At 35.1% G+C, this 21599-nt stretch overlaps 1 protein-coding gene across 1 annotated transcript; it reads right to left on the bottom strand.

Moving 5' to 3' along the window:
* Window positions 1-3856: 3856 nt before the first annotated feature.
* Window positions 3857-15311, bottom strand: LOC148871066 (transcriptional activator DEMETER-like). Its single transcript, XM_088967717.1, is given in 19 exon segments — window positions 3857-4238; window positions 5151-5189; window positions 5281-5395; window positions 5508-5573; window positions 5677-5816; window positions 6081-6138; window positions 6234-6270; window positions 7263-7703; window positions 8159-8241; window positions 8338-8374; window positions 8513-8581; window positions 8658-8749; window positions 8860-8944; window positions 9043-9122; window positions 9299-10778; window positions 10875-10965; window positions 12183-12404; window positions 12406-14241; window positions 14458-15311. Coding segments are annotated over 19 exon segments (5637 nt in total). The 5' UTR covers window positions 14987-15311; the 3' UTR covers window positions 3857-4101.
* Between the last annotated feature and the right edge of the window lie 6288 nt (window positions 15312-21599).

Here is a 21599-nt window from a genome sequence, read left to right as displayed (position 1 = left end):
GTCAACCCCTTATAAATAGGACATGGTTAGATGATGATAGTCTTGAAAAATAAAAAGTCATGGTTATTTGGCTTTGATATTCATAAGTAAATCCTGTAATCTGCCAGGCTTGTTAAGAAATGCAGAACTTGAAGAAATAAGTACTCCTTAAGCATGCTATTTTTCTTCATTAGTCTAAAGTTGTTCATGGACTTCCTTGTTGCATGATTCATTGACTACTGATTTATTGATTTTGTAGGATTTAAGGTTTTTTTTTTTCTTTTTTGACATGAAGTGCAAGTTGTAGCTGCTCTCGTCTTAAGGTACCCTTTGTTTATTATATTGCAAGTAGGTTTAACTGCTGAAATAATTGCTTTAGACCCACTTCTCACAAAACTTTGGGTATTGAAGATAGGGTATTCAATATGCAGATGAATGATTTGCTTGAGGTAGGATGCTTTTTAAGAATGACACAGTTTTATTTCAGACTTGAGATCTATAATTTCTAGCCTTCTTTAGCTTGAAGTTATGGGATGTATAGATAAACTACTAAAGTTCCTCTAACATGATTAAACTTGCCAACCCAAAGCATAGTTTCTGAGCAACCCATTGAACCCACGGAAAACAAAATCACATCCTTATAGTGAATCTGTGCAAGTAAAATGTGGCTAATGATTCTCACCTCTCCAGTTTATAAGATTATTAATTGTAAGAGATTCCCTTTGTGTTGCAATTTGAATGAAGAATGCTCCTTTTGAAGTTATTGAAGATTATTAATTACAACTTTAGAAATCAGGGAACCATCCATTGCTGTAAAGTACCGAAAAAGATCCTTTAGCTGTAACGGGTTCAATAAATCCAGTAAATCTGAGTTTTGATTTAGTAAATCCTATTTTTAAAACCGATTAAATGAGAAGGCACACTTATCCTCTGTGTTTTCACAAGGATATACATTGATTTATCTTCTATAGGGTCCATGAATGGTAAAGAGTTAGATTGAATTAGTTGCAGGAATGGACCTAAGCTCTTAAGAGCTCTTTGGTTTAACAAACCAAGACTTGTATCATAACTTTCTCCAATTTTGGGATCAGACTCCAAGAATCTTATGAGAACAAAAGAATGCAGCTCAACAAATAGAATACTGCCCTTTTTAACAAAACATAAAAATGTACAACCAAAAGGACCAATATAATGACTTTATAGTGAATCTGGTAAATCTTAAATTTGTAAGAGGAAATGACTGTATGAATTCTCAGAATCCTCTACTTCAAGATGAATGTTTCTTCACTTTTTTAGCTCAACGCATGAGCGGCAGTACTGAAGAGTCCCAAGATCCAGAACGAAAATCTTGTACATATGGACCTTAAGATCTGCCAACTAGAAGCTTAGAATGGAGTTGGCAACATTACTTGGCAGTTTTCATATAACAGTCCCATAGGAAAAAACAAATCTAATGAAAAGCCTTGTTGTCAAGATCAGAAAATTCCAATGAAAATGTAATCAGACCAATAGTTGTGGAGGTTATTAATACCACTTGGTGAACTAAGGACGAGGCTACAGGACCAATGAAATTGGCTCATGAGATTAGGGAAATAAATTCTTCTAATAATGGAAACTTTTGGTTGATTTATTGTTAAAAAATGGGGTGGCAACCTTACCATTGAAAGCTTTGTAGGTTTTACTCAATATTTAGTTAACTCAGCTGGACAATGGTGGGATTTTGATGAACTATCCTTTTTGTATTTTTTAGGTACTGGTTGACAGCGCATATGTAGGTGAAATTTTGCAGAAAATAACTTTCTGAGATCAAGAAGATTGATAGTCTTTGATGAAGAATATTAATTTATAGAGAAAACAAATTAAAAAAAAAAACATTTTGTGAAGAAACTTTGAATTTTAATGCTTTAGATTTTCATCATTTTAATATATTTTTGTAATTTTTTATATGTTCTGTTTTTTATATTTCATTCGGTTTGGATTGAATTCAATCCAGTCCATTTACATTTTAATGGATTGGATTGGATTTGGTTTGTATTAAATTGGGTCCAGTCCATTTGTAAATAGATTCACATTGGATTGGATTGGGTTAGACCAAATCAAGTCCAATTGACACCCCTGCTTATGTGCCATCATGGTGATAACAGTGAAATAACCAAGTCCACATCTATTGCTAAATAGATGTTCTCTATGTGATCTCTGTTGGAATTCCATACATTCGCTTCTTCCCCACACAGATAGCCCTAAGTTATGTTTGGTGAAAAAATCTGACCCAAATCGGCTGTCCGTTGGCAAGTTGAAGGATTGTCTATTATGAGACGGGTTTTCCTGAAAGTAAAAATCTTACAAACAACCTGAGAGAACAGCATCCAGTTGTCTCGGAGATGTCCGGCTGGATGCCTAGCTCTCAGGTTGTTTGCACGATTTTCCAGGCTCGCCTACCTGAACCTTTTTGAATAGCTAATCTCAAGTGCCTTATCAAGATTGTCCAACAAAATATAGCCGAACAAAGCTTATCTTCAGTTTAGCCCTCCCAAACAGACTTCAGGGACTAAGGTCCTGTTTGCTTTTCGGTAAGTTACTTATCCGGGTATCCATCACCTAGGTGGGTAAATAATTTTCCCACCTAAGGGGAAAGTTGGCAATACTTGAACGGGATAAAAATGTCATTTTTAATAATAGAATTTTATGGATAAAATGGTCATTGCCTTATTTATCCATCACCTATGGGTAAGGCAATGACCATTTTATCCATAAAAATCTATTATTAAAAATGATATTTTTGTCCAGTTCAAGTGTTGACAACTTCCCCCCTAGGTGGAAAAATTATTTACCCACCTAGGTGATGGATACCCAGAAAAATAAACTTTCTCTGGTCCTCACATAAATCTAAGAAAAAAAATGAGATTCTTGGTCAATGGGAATCAAAATCCCATTGACCAACTTTCTCCCCTCTCAAAATCCAAAAAAAGAACGCCCCCTAAGTGTCCATTTGGGACTTGAAAGGGATTTCACCCAATGATTTTTTGGATTACAAAAAAGCCTATAGGATGTTTGGTAAAAACCTGGAGAACCAAATTTAGCATTGTACAGCCATTAGGCAGCTCTCTAGGCATGCCTCTCCCATAGTTTCTTCAAAGCAGCTGAACCAAAACATTTGCCATGAACCTAAGCTCCTCCAAACATTCTTTTGGATTTTTTGGTATTAACAGTTGAACACTATGACTTAGTTTTAGTTGTTTTGCGGAATCGAAAACAAGGAATAAAAGATCGGAGAAAACCAAATGCAGACTTCAGAGCCAATACAAACATGCAATCAGGGTTTTTAGAAATTAAAGCAAGGAAGGAAAAATATATAGTGGGTTGCGTTATGTCCATGTGACTTAGGTCTTGCGTCTTGCCCACCCACTACATGACTGGGCCCAAATATATGTGGAAATGGTGCTTCCATTCCACAAACTCAATCAAAAGCATGGGTGTTCTCCTCAATCAAACCCAAAATACTTGTAAAAACACAGTTCCAAGAACATGTTTACCAAACCTAAAAACAATAGACATCTACATTGATAACACTCCCATAACCATAAACCATCAATGGTAAAATCTCGGCTCATGAGCATGAGAACATGGGTTCAATTTTAAGAGAAACTGCCAACTGAATTTCCACCCACCCCAGATAGCCAGGATCAGCCTTCAGTTTGTACCTTTCAGATACTATGAATCTCCAGAGGTGATGAAGAAAAGCCATACTTGTTTATAAACGGTTGGAGGTATGATGGAGGTGAAGGATTTTGTTTTTCTATAACTTAAGAGTTGACATATAAACAAGATTATAAGAATTTCCTATGTGTACACAAACTAGAAGAATTGCTCGATTCTGAGCATGAAATGAAATAATTATATAAGGTAATCATGTATAGACTAATCCTTGCCATGGGGTTTTACATATTGGTTCCTATTTAATCCCGTCCAGCAAACTGAAATTAGTAGCAGTTGATAAACATTTCTCATGTTAGGGGAGATGCCATTTGATGTACAGTTGTATGTTAGCTAACAATCTCTTCTTAAAACAGAGATCCTGGTTGGGTTCCTGTTTGCCTTGTTTTTGCATCATGACCTTACCTTTCATTTGGTTGTGTTTTTTTCTTGGCCAGCTGTTTGTGCTTTTGTCTTGGGCAACTTACTTGCTGGAGAGTGAAATCTCAATTGGAGTGGGCGTGGCACCCGTGTTGTCTGGTCAAATCCTCTTACACAGACAAATCCTGCAAATAATTCCAGGAATATTAAGCAAAGAATGCACAGCAATGCACTAAAGTTTTCTTCAGGATGCCAATTGACCAAAATTACTTGCAAAATTTTGACAGGTGCATGCCAGTCTATCATGCTTGCCTTTCCTGAAAGTATTTTGTATTCTTGTTGCGACTTTGTAAAAGGATTATGCTCCCCGTGTAGTTTCAAACACAATTATGGCTTTAATTTTTTTTTCTTTTTTTCTAATTGTAGCTTCAAGTATATACTGTTTTTAAGACTTGTAGCCAAAAGTAATGTGTGAACAGAGAGAGCCAAAAGAAATGCAGTCTGTTGATCATTTCATGAGTTGGAACAATCCGGTTGACCTCATTCCTTTCAATGGGTTCCATTCGTTCCATGTATATTTGTTATATAAGACCTTAGAATTTTATTTTTTGTTTGTTTTGATAGATAGATCCTACAAATCTTTGTGATGTGGCTTGACTGGCAAGACAAAGAAAGGAAAAAAAAAAAGTCAACTTCCACACCCCCTTGAGATCCTGAAAAATTGGACAAATTTCTTTTATTTTGAACACTTACAAGATTTGCTACTACAGAGAGGACGATAACCTTTATCAATAAAAAAACTTTTATTTTAATTTTGAGCTGTTATTGTGCAGCCTAGTGCATTGACTGAAGTCGGCTTTTCTTTGAATGTTAATGCCCTATGAGAGCAGTGAGAACATCAATCTATCATATAAATGGAAATTCCTTTAGAAGTAGATATCTCTGGTCATTTGGTCAGAACCCTTGCATTTTCTTTTAAATCTATTTCTGAGTCTGGACATATGTGCACATCTTGTTCATATTTTATACAGTACAGAGGAAAGATGATTGCAGTAATTGCATTGAGCCAATGCTGACTTTAAGGACATGGTTCATACCTCTCCAGAAGCAGTTCTGAATTTCCTCTTGTGATAGACCTAGAAAGCAAGTATCACTTTGGAAGTTAGTCATTTCTATAAGTGAACTATATAATTAGGGAATCGAGGTCTTCCCTGTTATTTTGTTTACCTCTAAATATTGTTGGTATAGATGTCCCAAAATAAACTATCCGTCTACGCAGATTCCATAACCATGCCCGAGGAACATCAATCGGGTTAAGACTAGAATCATGGTCGGCAAACACCTGCATTGGATGATAATATATTATAGTACCCATTAAGATTTCAATAGAAACAAAAAACAACCGAGGCATAGAAATAATTTCAGTAACAAGATCCTAATAAAATAACTTTTACCTCATTAACTTGAAAGTATGTGCCATTCAGTGGAAAACTCCCTCTCATTGCTGTTCTGCAGGGTATCTGTTCAGGGGTTTTATAAATATCAATTCATTATCCAAAGTGGCTCAGTTGGATTCATTTTCCACAATAGGTATCATGTGCACATGAGCATTATTGTTCTTACCAATAGTGTCCCTCGGACAGTTTGGGAATTTTCTTCTCGTTTGCTATTGCAACGAAAGCATGTTTTCTCATTACAAAAGTTTCCTAATCCTTGGGAGCTACAGTTGTCCTTTGGTGGCTCAATGGATTCTGCAGTTTCACCTGATATTGAATATCGGTTGTTGTTAACCAACAATATTGATAACCTTTTTTACAGAAAATAGCTTGTGTCAATCTATTAAAAAATAATTCCTTTTCTAATGATGTTGAATCTGCAAACTACAGCACTGGCACCACATTGTCATAACATACTTAAAAGTGCATGGATTATTTCACCATTTCAGATGCATGGCTGTTGGACCAGCATGGCTATTTATGGTGGATAAATGTCCAAGTACTACATTGGATTGCTGATATTAGTCTTACCTGGTGTCCATATGGCAAGAAGGTATGGACATGGATCATCATGTTCTCTTCTGTCCACCTGTAAAATTCAGAATGCATGATAATCAACAAATTATTTTGGTTGTATAATATCCAATAAAAATTGCAAGGATAGAATTTAGAGAAATGACTAACCCCTAATAGAAGCTGATGCGAATCTGGAAGTTCATAACTGCAGTAAAGGAGAAAAGCAGTTAGCTCACATGGTGCAGGAATTAGGTTGTTGCTATAACATAGTAACTATATTTATTTATAAATAATAAATAAACTTTTTTTAAATATCAATTTTATTGCTACACCTTACCTGTTTGTCAACAATGATATCAGACATCTTACTAAGACAGTAAGACCTGATTTTTGTTCTTTTTTTTTTCTGACTTAATTATTTGAAATTATGCCTACAGGCTACAGGCATATCGAAGTAGGGGCACCCAATAAAATGTTTAAAATGTAATTCAGGTTCCTTATTATTCTCCAAAAAAAAATTGGAAACGTTAATGTAGGCCCAAAAACATTTTAGGCTCTTGGGAGGGATGGACTGGATTCTTGCACAAAGAATCCATGTTAGGTTCAGATATCATATTTTTCCCATATCATAGTCGAACCCTTTGCACAAAGAAGCCATTCTCATATATGAACCTGCATTCTTGCACTTGTCAGCACAACATTTTACCGTCATATGTACATACATGTCATAATTCTTTGTGGCCTAAATTTTGTATGGTAATAGTTCTTTATTGTTTGTTTTTAGCAAAGCTTTACATTTAAGTAATAACTCTTTTGATAAATGAGTGTGCCCCACTTTTAGTAATTGTAACCAAATTCTAAAAGAAAAAACTGCCTTCTAATTTATTATACTTATGAATCAAAAGGTGAACAAGTTATCAACTGGTTCCTTTAGAACCAATTCACATGGCTAAGTAATTTAATACCCCCCCCCCCCAACAAGATAGAATTTCTAGTTCACATCCATGTATGGTGTCAACATTTTGGGGCATTGATCCAGGCCAACCTGAGACAAAGCAAGTTCAGTGGACCATTCATTCACATGTACTGATCTATTAATGCAGATTTTATCCAACCTAAATTTTCAAAGTTTTACCAGAATAAGCAAGATGGCTATCAGTCCCTCATGTGAACATGGAAAGATGCCTCCCAACTTACACTTGGTGCTCTGTTCGAAGCCTGTTTATGTTCTTCAGCTTGGTTACAGGAATAGAAGCAGCTTCTGGAGTCAAGGCAACTAAAGCCTTTGACATATCACCTTCCTGCAGTTCCATTTTGTTCTCTTCTATGTATTTCTGCAAGTTGAGCTTGAACTCTTCAATATTGAGTTTGATAACTGGAATTTCATCAGGATCCTCAGAAAAAGCATCCTCAATATCACTTTCTGTTATTTCTTTACATTCACGTTCTGGTGTTGCTGGTACTTCAATGATGGGTTCACAATTGTGGGTTTCAGAGGTTGCTCCTGAGACTGGCCTTGGCACTGGTGGAGGTAGTAGCACTGGATGGGTACGCACATGTGGAGTTTGATCAGCTACAATGGGTGCAGTTGAACTTACTAGACCCTTCTCTTCTGGCATTGGCAGGGCAAGCCGTGCACTGCATCCAACAAATTCTATCAGTCATCTAGTGCATGAAAAATATGACATGCATTTAATATTGTTGTCATCATTTTTGTCCCCATCTCTCTATCTCTCTAGGTAGAATTGCAAGGTCAAAGATCAACTTGATTTAAAGATCATACTTATTTATCTGATCATTTACATTTATGTATGACATGATCTATTTATCTCTGAAATAATGCAATAGCTCACTCAATTGTATAATCACCTGATTGGTTACATTATGATATAAGATCTGTTGTTGAGAATTTAGTTGGTTTAGATCCTTTGTGTGAATGATAGGATCCCAGTCTGTGTATGGGGGAAGCAGGTCAGCAGTCTGTTGTCAGAGGGAACAGAAGGAATCTGATCCTGGGTCTGGAGTACTTGGTCATGCCTATGCCTATTGTATGCTGTTAAACATTTAATCTATTCACAAGTGTTGGACAGAACCTTGCAAATGCACTTGCAAAGTGTTTGCATTCTGTTCTCATTGGGCACGCATTGCAATTTGGCTTGCTTTTTGTACAGAAAACCTGAATAAAACAAATCATGGCAGTCAATTCAATCTGCTTGAATTACTAGTGGAGAGGAGAAATTGCACCGGCCTTCTTTGAAATGGCATATTATACCTTTCCAAATGTAATCATTTGATAGTGTAACTCATACCTGTAAAGACATCAGACATTAAATTAATAATAGCTTTCCCTTATAAGGAATGAGGCTTTAGGTTCTTGTAACCTTGCTGGTTTATGTAATTTATATATGGAAAAATGAAGCTTTTAGTGAAAGGTAAATAGTAGTTACAAGGTCCGCTGATCAAGTTTGCACAACCGTGGCCAAAGATACTTCTGAATTGTCTCTAGCACTGGGTACCTGTGCCCTAGAAGATTAGCCCATTCATGTGATGGGAAATTTCAGCATTATTAACTGGTATTCATATAACACTTACAGCTCTAGAAGATGCAACTGAAGCGAGTCAGGCAGTGGTTGGAGTGGAACCCATCCAAGTCGTACAGCTATCCGGCCAACATTTGTGTCAACCTAAGGAGCAAAAAGAAAGAATGACCTTTATGTGGCTATTCTAGAACCCATCCAAGTGCTAGTTTTTTATCTACTTTATTATAAAAAACACTTTCCAACTTAAACCTTACCGGAAAAGCAAGATGATGAAGTGTCAAAAGGCGTACACACTCCACACTTTTCAACCCCAATCCTCGAACGCTCAAGAGGTACTCCCTACAAGTAATAAGCATTTTAAAAAACCACAATTGACTAATCTGTAACCTAATTGAATTTATGAAGTTATGTTTCCAAGGAGGATGCCTTGGACTTACTTGGCTTTATCAGGGGGAATATCCCTTAACCACTCAAGATCAATGCCTTCATGCTCTCTAACCAGTCGATTGAGGAAATCCTGCAAAAATTACGTTGACTATGGTTAGCTTAGCTCTTGTAAGGGCTTGTTACATTTAATAAAAAGTTTTCACCCTGGTGGGTTAACCTGAAGAAATAATCTTTCCATTATAGTTATTTCTGTTATTCTTCTTTTTGAGACATGTGGGTCATTTAAATAGAATGGAATTAACTTACTTTGATTCTCTCTGCAAGCCTATTGTTCATTCCTCGTTCTTTGATGGTATCAGCAATCTCTTTAACATCTGCACATCTCACTGCTTCCCAGTCCAGTGAGTCCATCATATCACTACTTCTTTCTCTTTTTCCACTTTTGGCATAAGCCTCCTTTCTTAGATTATCCCAGTCAAATTCATTACTTTTTTCTGCCTCAACTTTTCCTCTCTTCTGTTTCATGGTATCCTTAGTTATCCCAGCAGGCATTTTCTCTAGAAAGTTGGATTTTACCACCTCCATGTCTATGGGTTTTTGTTCACCTATTAAACATGTGCTTTCCATAACGTCTAAAGCATCTCCAGAACTATTCTGCCTTTCAGTAAGTACATCAAGTTTTTTAGTTTCTGCAATTGGAACGCCTTTTGGATGAGAATTCTCTATCCTCTCTTCTTGTTGATTTCTGCTAGAATGTGGATCTTTTTTGCTGCAGGCTTCTGATGGTGAGCTACATAATTGGTTCACTGTGTCAGTGTGATTGCTTGAAGAAGCACTTGAATCAGCTCTTTGTGCTGTCTCACCACTTGATGTTTCATTTTGTTTAATGATCATTCCACTTACAGTATCTGGAACTGGTCCAGGTCCCTTCACCATGCAGTCTTCTTCTTTTGACTCAGAAATTTCTGATAAAGTTGAAGGCAAGGAAGATCTGATTTCTTCTCCTAACACCTCAAGATTATCAACTTCTAGAACACCCAACTCTGGTATCATGTGCAAACTGTCTTTACTAGAAGGAATGATGGGTACTTGTCCATGGGGGTCAAGGTAATTGGATGGGAAAATCGATTCCAATGAGTCTTCCAAACTATCTAATATGTTATCACTTTCATAGTTATAAAATTCCAAAAATTTGGTGGTTTCTGCCATCTGTAGAAGCTCTGTGAACGAAGTTCTAGCATTAAAACTCTTAGATTTGTGTCCTGTTGCCAGATCTTCTTCTTCTGAGTTGGACTCTGGGAATGATTTGATCCTCTCAGTGATCTGAAAAATGGAAGAGTCTACAGAGTTTTGAGATGAAACAACATCCTCCTTCTCTCTTCTATCATCCACTTCTGCAAAATCCTGACATTCTGTCCTTGTGGTTATGCTATCTGTTCTGTTCTCTGGTGATTCGTGGAACATTTCTAGTAAACTGTCCTGAACAACAGTCAGTCTGCTATTTGAGTTGTCAGTGGGGCTGCTATTTAACATATTGCTTTCAAATGATTCATTGCTGTTTGCCATTTCCCTTTCTTCCATGTGCTCTGCATCATGAAGTATCATGGACTCTTGATCACAGACTGGTTGGTTTGACATCTTTTCATTCCATTTGATTGTGTCATCTAAGTCTGGTATGCACACATCTGGCTCTTCAATTAATATGTCCATTCCATCTTCTTGATATGCTTCGTGGTTATTTGTTGCCCGAAGTGGAAATCGTGCAGCTAGGGCCATGAAGGCAGAGCTGCAAAAAAAGAAAGAAATGAGAGATCAATTCCAAATTTTTTTACATTATTTCCATGGAGGAGATTTTGTTCTAATATCTATTTTCAGACCTTACCTGGACAGATGGTCGGATACATTCTGAGTAAGAAAGACACCAATCACAGAGTCCACAACTGATCCCTTCCACTGTGAGAAGCGCCTATCCCCTGTTAAGTGCATCACTTTACTGTTAGTAAATACATGTAGATTGTGGAAGCCCCAACGTCTACTAGCAAGCAGTATCTAGGAATGTTTAATAAGTCATGAAATGGCTGATTGGGAATTTTGTTGCTATTGGTTCCTCGATATTGAAAATAGCATCTTGTGGGTGTATGCTAGAAATTCAACACTTGTGGTTTGTCAAGGGATTCTACTTTCTTGGAAGAAGGTTTTAGTGTTTCATTTCCCTTAGTTGAAGCTATGGCTCCATTTGGGAAGAGTGCAAATACAAATGCTGTCATTTTCATGAACCTTGCAAATTTGCAATTGCACTCTTCCCAAATGGAGCCTACAGAACATAAAATGAGAGGTACGTCAACTCTTCCACCCCCCCCTCCCCCAAATCTGATTGAATTCAGCCTTTTTCTATTTTTGTAGCATGCACATGAACCATATGTGCCATCTGCCATGCTTGAAGCATGTAAAAAGTGTGCATCACTCTTGGGGTATATGCATTTTTTCATGACTTGAGAGGTGGAGAATACACTTCATGTGATTCTGATTCTTCATAGAGATGCCTCAGGGGGTTTTGGGAAAATGTTACCTCAAGGTATGCCTAAGGGTGTGTGCTCTAAATGACTTTGGACACATTATTGTTGTGCTGTTTTTCTCTTTTTTGATTTCTTGACCTTTGATTTTCTTGTTTGATGTTTGGTTTTTAACACTCATGGGATTTATTTTTGTAATTTCATATGTTTACTTTCAATGCTCTCACACTGTAGGAGGATCCAAGTAAATTTCATTGTTGGTTATTGACTCAAGTTTAACTGTTTTTTTCTTGGAATGGGAAGTTTGGCTTTACTTAAGTACTAGTATCATATATGAAGGTTATGAAGTAAAGTTGCCTTTAGATGCTATCTTAATATTAGGAAGTCACTGAATTTTTTTATATGACCATCCTGGTATTGGATATTTCATTATATATTTCCTCTTATTCATCTTCTAATTGCTATTATCTAGTTTAGTTGCCACTGGGTAGCTGATACTCAGTCTCTTCATTTACTAGTTGAGGCTATTGACGCTAAATGTCCATCTATTTGATTACAACTTGGCTGCCCCAAAATACTGTTACAGGAGATATATCAATGATGAAGGTTGCTCATCCCCATTACTTTGTATATGTTAGAAAGTTTGTCAAGCAAATCTTTTGCTGGACATGTTGTACCTTGAAGAGTATGCATGCGCTGAATGAAGGAGGCTGCCCTTCCGTGGAATATTGTCCTTTCTTTGTCCCACCACTTTTTCTTTTCCTCATCCATTTCATCAATGCCTTCACTGCCTTCCTTCCCCATCAGAAGATTCCATACTCTATTTGTTTCTGGGTCAAGGTCAACTTTGGGCCGCAGTTTCCGCCTTGGTCCTTCAAAGGGAACTATTCTGCCATTTCCGAGCAATTGCAGCTAAGGAGGCCAAATCACGGACCCGATAAGGACGATTTGATCTCTTCTTCTTAGTCTTTGCTATGAAGCCAAAAGTCAACATAAACTGGGAAGTTTGCAGATCATCAATGGCAGTCCCCTGTGGTGCATCTGTGTGCCAAAGTAATTCTTTGGAGACATTTTGCATTGGGTGATGGTGCTGTGCAGAAGAAGAAGTTACATAGACATCTTGTATGGATTTATTAACCCCATTCTTCGGCCTCCATGTGCCATCAATACCAGAAAGTCGGGTGCCCAGTCTTCCATAGTAGGTTTGTTTTGCTTGGTTGCAACTGTCTTCTAAAGAAGCCGCAGAAGCTGAAGTGCTAAATATGGCATTCCGTGATTTCTTAGTCCTCTTTTTCTTGTAAATTTCAGGAAAGTACATGCAAGGACTGCTTTTGGTTTGGAGTTCATTTCCTTGAAGTATACTTTGGTATGCTTTGAACGAATTGTACTGGACACCAGTTAGATTCATGGAGCAGAGATGTGCTCCATCTACAGAGTGAGAATGCCCCCTCTTTGATCCCCTTGTTTGTGTGGTCTCAGCAACTGGTACACGGACACTACTATCAGGATGACTACTACTTTTTGGTATCAATTGTGGAACACTCTGTAGTATTATTGGTGCAGCACCTTCATTGTTCACAGAAGCAATTCCAGTATTTAAGGACAAATTACCTGTTCTGTCCACATGGGCATGCTGATGCATAAGATGTTGATGGTCATTTTCTCCATTATTTAGGCATGCAATTGTTGTCCCTATTTGATTCCTATTCCTTGCAAGTACCTTCAAATTTCTCCTTTTCAGGTCTTTCTTTTGAGATACTGGGGTTGTGGGGGCTGGAATTTCAGGCAGTGAAATGTAGTCTTTGGTCAGTTGATTCATGGAACAGTTAAGGTCGTATGCTATTCCTCCTGCTGTGTTGTGTACTATGACTTCAATACCTTGCCCAAGCTGCACGGTGGATCTTGTTCTAGAGCCACTATTAATTCCAGTGCATAAATCCTGCTCTTGAGATTCTGAGTTCAAATTTAGATCCCACATGTATGCTGAGTTGTCCCTGCTATGTGGCAGTCCTTCCTGCTGACCGAATGATGTTCCTGGCGTTTCAACTCTTGTTTGGTCCTCTAAGTTGAAATCCAGAGCACGCTTGCAAGACCTCACAGCCCGCTCAACTGATGGATCATTAGCCTTCTCGAGTACTGCTGCTGGAGGGGTGTCTGAGGCTCTGAGGCCTTTCTTTCTTACATACTTCCTCTTCCCAGAAGGGTTTTCTTTTGCACTTGTCTGCTTGGGAGTAACTGACTTTCGAGGCCTTTTGGGTTTGCCTTCTACAACGACCTTGGGCCTGATCTTTTTCCTTTTTGGCTTCTGCTGTGGTGTCTTGTTCAGGTCAAGGTGGTGGTCATCTCCATTTGCTGGATTCTGATTTTCCACAATGACATGGTCACCTCCCTTGACACGATTATGATTCTCCTCAGTTCTGTGGTTATTCTCGTCAGCCAAAGAAGTAAAGGACGCATCAACCATGGGCTCTGGGAGTTTTTCACCGGCAAGCTCAAGCTCGGCATAGTTACCCTCATTTAGTTTGCTCAGCTCGTGCTTCTCTTTTCCCTCATTTGATCTTTCTTCTAATGAGATATTGGCTATTTCAGAAAGCTGATGATTCTCAACTCTCTTTCCCTTCTCTGGTGTTATTGGTACGAACTGGAAGGACGTAGCTCCATCCATGACATTATCGGTTACAGATTTGGGCAAGGCGTTAAGATCATAGGTAGGATGATGAGAAACAGGAAACCCATCTGTAGAATTTACAGCATTACATTCTTACAATCAGAAAAAAAAAAGAAAAAAAACAAAAACAGAAAAAAAAAAGCAAGTGCAAAAGAACTCAACTACATTCTTTCTGGATAGAAAAGAATTTTGATCAACTGGAAGGAAAGCCTCTGTAGCAAATAAAGCACCAGCAAATTTGTTCTTTTGGCGTAGTAAAAGAAGAAGAGAAACGGGTTACTCACTGTGGGGTGGTATTTGCAGGAAGCCTTGGTTCTCAAGCAACAAGCGAGCAGAGTTGGATGATCCTTGTCCAATATTGGAATACTCAGTGGGGAAAAAGAAGCTGTCTACCACATTGTTGTTCCCCCACTGAGGAACAGCTGCCGAAGACGGGGTTGTGGAAGCAAAGAGGTCTCCAAAAAGACTACTGTTCCAGCATGCAGAGGCGTCTGTGAAAGCCTGTGTGTGAGTGCCAGCCATGTTAATAGACCCTCTGTTATTCCCAGCCAAAGCAGCTTCCCAATTGTCAAGTGCTACGCTGTGATCTACCAACAGCACAGAATCATGAAATCTAACTGCCCCATTTGAAGTTGGAGTCCCCTGGAGGAGTTCAGGTGGGTCGCTCTGCGTCTCTAGTTGGCTCCCTTCTCTGTTGACAGCAACCGGCTGCGGTCTTGTAGGAACGGGTCTTGCAGGGGTAACCGGAATCCAGGAGCCCTGTGTCTGCTGCTCTTTACCTCCTGGAATCGAAACCCCGCTGTTGAAGTCCATCACCCTCGTCAAAAATCAAAATTTACTATTTTTCTGCCGCCTCTGCTACCCAACTGGTCTCAAACAAAACTGCTCCTGAAATCTTGCCTGGAAGCTCTGATTTTCTTCCCTGAAATAGAATTTCCACTAAATTGCCTATTTCTCCTTAAACCCTTCTCCACTTCAAACTCCATTATCCAAATAAATCCTGCCAAAACTCCCAAAACAATTGCCTGTCAACATTCATGTCTCCACAACAGAAACAGCAAAGCAGAGCATACTTATTCCAGATTTTCTCAGAAGCCCAGAAAAACAACAGGACAAAAAGAAAACGAAGACAAAAACCAATCTTTTTTTAAGTGGAAAGAGAAGTCTAAAAGGGAGAGAAGCCACATTGAAACCACCCTAGAGAACTAAAAAGATCCCCCCCGTGCGAGCTCTCATACTGGTTGCTAAGCACGGAAAAACAAAAAAAAAAAAAAAAAAAAAACACCCAATAATTGGAAAATAATAAAATGCACTTAAATCCCAATAAATCCAGATATTGGTTGAGAAAATGTCTCAACAATCAGAGACAAGTGTCTCATGTGGAGGTTAATTTCAACCATTTAGAGAGATTTGTGGGCAGTTATTATCTATTGGTATCCAAAGTAATCTAAAGTACACTTTGAGCTGCTGAAAACATATTTCACTTAGATTATTAACAAGTTTAGTTATGATATAATCCACTTGAGCTGTTGAAGAAGTTTAGGCCCTCTGTTCTAATTTTGCACACATTCCTGAGTTATCACCGCTACCATTAAAGTCTTTTATGTGGTATCAAAACCCACTTCAAAGCTCGTGTGGCATGGTGGAGAGAAAATACAAAGCAATCTGATTTGTAAAATGAATTTTTATGTTGTTTTCTCTCGAAATCAGGTGTTATGGTTCCACTCCCATTTTTATTCTTTTTCTGAAATCTATGATTGAGTTGTTCATTCACTTCGATTGAATTATTTTATTTGAGCACGAATATCTACTAATATCCTTTTATTTTTTTAATAGGCCACCTAGATTTCATATACCTGATTGAGTTGTACACGTTCGTTGTCTTTAAATCTGTATTTTTCTTTGATTACAAAAACCATTCATTTAAAGCAATCCCAATCTCTCAGTGATTGAGATTTGGTTTTTAATAAATTATTAAATAAGTATTGATGAGGATAATTTTAGTGGTTATTTTTTAAAATTACTGTGAAAGATAAATTTGGACTGATATTGGGTAATATCTAAAATGGATTATTTTATTTCCTCTTATTTCGGGAAATTATTCTCCTGATTATATAAAAGAAAAATTACTATAATCTCCTGAGTATTTCTTCTATCGTGTGATGATCATCCATCCCGGATGAGCTCCTTCAAGTAGAAACCGAATAACAGGAGATTGGACGAGAGACGGAATGAGAGAAAGAGAAAGCAGAGAGAAATAGTTTACATGTCCAGAAAAAGAAAAGACATCAACTTTTGTTTTACGTACACTGAGGAGAGAGAAAGAAATCTCAGTGGAGGTTGAGATGCAGAGGGAGTGAGACAGAGGAGACTACAAAACGCGGTGTGAAGGAGAAGAAAACACGTGATCAAAACAGACTGATAACTTGTCGACGGGGTGTTTACACTTGTTACGCACTTACGCTTTCCTCGGAGAAGAGCAACGTAGGAGCTGCTTTTCCATTACGGAACCTAAGCTTTTACTGAATTGACTGATACGTCCTTTCTTTTTTTCTATTTCTTATTTTATTTTAAATTTTCGTTTTTCTGTTATTTTCCATAGTCTGTGGAAATTTTTGCAACCGAAGAACGAATCTGTGGAAATAATATGACCGTTGGATTACGAATCCAATCTGTTACATGATTAGTTGATTACATCTCCTTAAACCTATTGTTAAATGGGTAGCTGCTACCCATACCCGATTATCAATGGTGTCTAACTGTCTACAAGAATAAATGGAAATTATTTTTTCAGGGTGTTTGCGGCAACGGGAGAATTAAGGGCATTTAATGGTGGAAAATCATCTGGGCTGGGCCCACAAAATTGGGCGATTCAGATAATAAATGGAAGTATCCATTTGCAAAGGATGAGGAGACCATGTAAATAAAATAAAGAAGGAAAAAGAAAAGAAAGAAGAAAGAAGACTCAAATAAATTTTAACAATTCAAATCACTGAATCAGGTTAAATTGTTCTAGGATTTTTTTTTCAAACTCATCCCAACCTGTGGATTTTATTTATTTTTTATTTCTTTCAATTTCAACTTTATTTTTATTTATTTGTTTTTTATCCACTAGCAACCACTTACATAACGAAAATTAAATGTAAAAAACAAAGGAAGCATAATCTATTTCAGCTTTTTTTATGTAAAAAACAAAGGAAGCATAATCTATTTCAGCTTTTTTAACGAATTATTATTATTATTATTATTATTATTATTATTATTATTATTATTATTATTATTATTATTATTATTGTTGTTGTTGTTGTTGTTGTTGTTGTTGTTGTTGTTGTTGTTGTTATGTCACTAATTAAAGTGTGTTAACCATATGAAATAGCGTAGTAACAAGAAAAAAGAAATCTATGTACAAGGTTCTAAATATTGGTAGGGGTGTATCGGGCAATATCGATACTTTTTTTACTTTTTTTTAACCAGTTCAGGGGGCAGTTTAAGGCTCCTCCACCCCCTGAATCGGTTAAAACCTCGATACACCCTCTGTAGGGGTGTATCGAGGTACTCCTGATATGATACATATTGGCCAATACGGGCCGATAAGTGTCGATACTTTAGCCGATATATATATATATATATTAAAACAAAGCAGTCAAGATATTTTCTCCTTTTTTTGATTTTTTTTTTTTTTGTTTTTGCTCCATGTCATTTTTGAAACAACAAATGAGATGCACTTTCTCAATAACCTAAATAATCTCTCCCCCTAAAATTTATCCAAAACTACATCCCCCACTTTCTCCAGAAATATATCTAATTCCTATTTATCTTCTAATTATCTCTAAATCATATTTATCTCCACAATTATCTTTAATTTAGTAGAGAGTTTATCTCCTAAATTATCTATAATTCCTATTTACTAGAGAATTTCTAAAAAAATTATACAATAACTTTACTAACAATTTAAATTATCTTTTTCTGGATTATCAATTTAAATGCTTTTCAAATATTTAATAATATGTAATAGCTTTAAATAAATAAAATTCAAATAACAAAAATTTTAAATATTTTAATAAAATATTCAAATATTTAAATAACTAAATATTTATCATAACTATATTTTAAATAGTTAAAATAAAAAAAAATTATCTAATAAATAATTTTATATGTTTACAAAATATATAATGAAATTATGTGCTAACAATTTAGATTATGTTTTTTGCATAATTAATTTAAATGTTTCTCAAACATTTAAATTATATTTAATAGCTATAAATAAATAAAATTTAAATATTTTATTGATTATTTAAATATTTAAATAACTAGATATTTATCATCACTAGATTTTAAATAGTTAAATAACGAAATTATGTAATAAATTTAAAACAATTCTTTAAAGCAGAAAACGAATCATAACATAATATTGAAATTAACAATAATTTAATATATTACCAAATTAATAATGAAATTATGTAAAAATAGTATAAATTATGATTTTATGGATAATTAAATTCCATAAATAACTAATATTCTAAATTTTAAATATTTTATATATTATTTAAGTATTTAAATTATTGGGTATTTTAAATAACAAAATATTTAGCATAACTAGATTTTAAATAGTTAAAAAAAAAGAAATTATGTAATAAATTTAAAAAAATCTAAAAAGTATATATCAAGTAATAATTCGAGAAAATAACTTTCAAAAAAATTAATATTTATTAATAAAAATTTTAAACTCTTAATCAGTATTTATTATATAATTATATATACTAAAATTATTATTTATTGTATTTCAGTAATTATTGTTTTTGTCATAAATGTATTTTCAATGATTATGTATAAATTTATTTTGTTTTGTTATTTAACAGAAAACTTTCAATAATTATTGGAGATTAAACTACTATTAGTGAAATTTTTAAATTTAATTTACTATACTTATTGTATTTATTGTATTTTTGTTATAACTTATTGATTAATATTTATTAGAGATTAAACTATTATTTGAGATTATACTATTTATTGACTAAGTTAATATATTTTTAGTATTTATTGTATTTTTTTCATTATCAATATGTTATCAATAATTGTGTATTTTTGCTATAAATTTTCAATAATTATTGGAGATTAAACTATTGTTATTTATCAAAGATGAGACTATTAATTTAACTAAAATTATGAGTTTTGGGGAGTTGGTCAAGTTGGGGAGTTGATCAGCTTAAACCAACTGACCTTTTGTAAAAACCAACCCATTCAAGTTGTATCGGTTTGGGTCAATTTTTTGGTTTGGTTAGTCGGTTCAAAAGATTTAAACTTAAAATTTTAATTTAGTTTTAAAAATTATAGTATAATTATTAAAAAAATAAATTTAAAAATTAGATTTATGATATAAAACATTTTAGACTAAGAAATATGGGAAATTTTCCACTTTTCCATATTAAAAATTATATTTAAAATATAAAATATTAATATATACCCATGGTTAGGTCATTCGATTTTGGTCGGTTTATAAATGGCCAAAGTGAAATTAATCCAACTTAGTCAAATTGAGAAATTTTTTAACCAAAGCTGACTTAAAATACTAGAAAACCGACCAACTTGGGTCGAGCTGATCGAGTTGGTCGGTTTCATCAGTTTGATGAATAAACCTAACTGAAATAAATTAATATTATTTTTGTATTATAAAAAAATTATTAAAAGTAGTATATAAAATATGAATAATTATTAATTATTTAAAATGTTGAAAATATAAAACAATTGTTACCCTTAAGATATTCTATTAGGGTCATTTACTAGAACACATCTTATAGTTTTACATATTTACTTAAACCTACCTTATAGTTTCCATTTTATTAAAACATCTCATATATTTTACAGCTTATTTATTTAATCAACCTTTCATTAAGGAGTGTTTGTTTTTCTATTAGGCCCATGATTTTTTATTCTAAAAATACCCTTAATATTTTTTTTTGTACAGAAAATAAAATTAACCAAATATAGCCAATAGAATGGTTGCCCATGTCTTATAAAGGGCAAAAATGGTATTTTACTTTTATTTTCATTTGATTAAATTTATGTAAATGAACATTAGGGTCAACACTGTCATTTTCCACTATCATCTAATGGATGATTGATTAAATCCATTGCAAATTATAAGTGGTGTTTTAGTAAAATTTTTACTATAGGGTAGATTTTAGTAAATCCATGAAACTATAAAAGGTATTTTAGTAATGACCCTTTCTATTATTTAGCTTTCATTTAATAAATCCCGTGCATCACACGGGTCCCCGCTAGTATATATTAAAACAAGGAAATCTAGAAATTTTCCCTTTTTTAGATTTTTTTAAATTTTTAATCCATGTCAATTTCGAAACTACCAGTTAAAAACTCTACTTTCCCCAAAAGAATGTTCCTAAAATCTCTCTCTCTCTCTCCCCCACACACACATTCCAATAACCTAAAGGGTAAAATACAAAAACATTTCCTGAAGTTTTTGACAATCATAAAAACCTCCCCTATAGTTTTACTTTATCAAAGAAACTCCCTTAGATTTTTAAATAATTCAACAAAAACTCCCTGTCGTCAATGACCATGATGAAAAATATTAAATCGATTAATCATTTTTCCCAATTACCTATTTTACCCTTTTAAAATTTATTTGCATCTATTTTTATCAAAGCACCCATGTTGGAATGTTATCCTCTTTTTCTCTCCACTCAACCTCTTTCTTCTTCAACATCAAAACCCTAATTCGGATAAGCTCTTAGTATTTATGATTAGAACATAAAAGAAGCTCTGTTTGTAGTCCTCCACTTTCAACAACCAAGGTTCATGTCTGAACTCGACATCCAGATTTCTACTACCTTAGATCCCTTAGTAGAGGAAAATACTAAGGACTCTGTTTGTAGTCCTTTTGTGTTTCTAGAAATCTATTTTTGTTAATAGATCTTATCAAAAATAGTTTTTTTTCCAACCTACAGCCGTAAGAAAAACTGATCTCTTTTCATCATGAATTGTTTCATTGTAAGGGCGCCCTCATGGTAATCATGTTTGAAGATGCCTCATTGAACTTGAAGAGGGATTCCTCAAGAAGATTTTAGTTTTGATGGGTATCAAGAAGCTAGCTAAGTTTTTTGATCTCTCTTTTCTTCTCCTCCCTCCTCACTGCCCCTACAGAACACCAAACTGCGAACTGCCACTGGAACCACCACTGTGTGGGGGAGGTTTGATGCTGTCTTCCAACAAAAATATGAAATTAATCCAGCTCTCTCTTTTTACCCCAAGAACATGAAATTAATCCAGTTGTATTCCAACAGTGGTTGTGACAGTGGTGTTGTATTGGCAGTGGAGATTCAGGCTGTATGGGGGCAATTCAGTGTTGTATAGGGACGGTGATGAGGAAAGAGAAGAATAAAGAGAGATGAATAATGCATTTGGT

Source organism: Nelumbo lutea, chromosome 2, assembly GCF_056320005.1.
Source record: "Nelumbo lutea isolate HS-2025 chromosome 2, American lotus-T2T, whole genome shotgun sequence".
NCBI classification, from domain to species: domain Eukaryota; kingdom Viridiplantae; phylum Streptophyta; class Magnoliopsida; order Proteales; family Nelumbonaceae; genus Nelumbo; species Nelumbo lutea.
The sequence above is the reverse complement of the archived record's forward strand: the minus strand, read 5'-3'. Positions and strand labels throughout refer to the sequence as shown.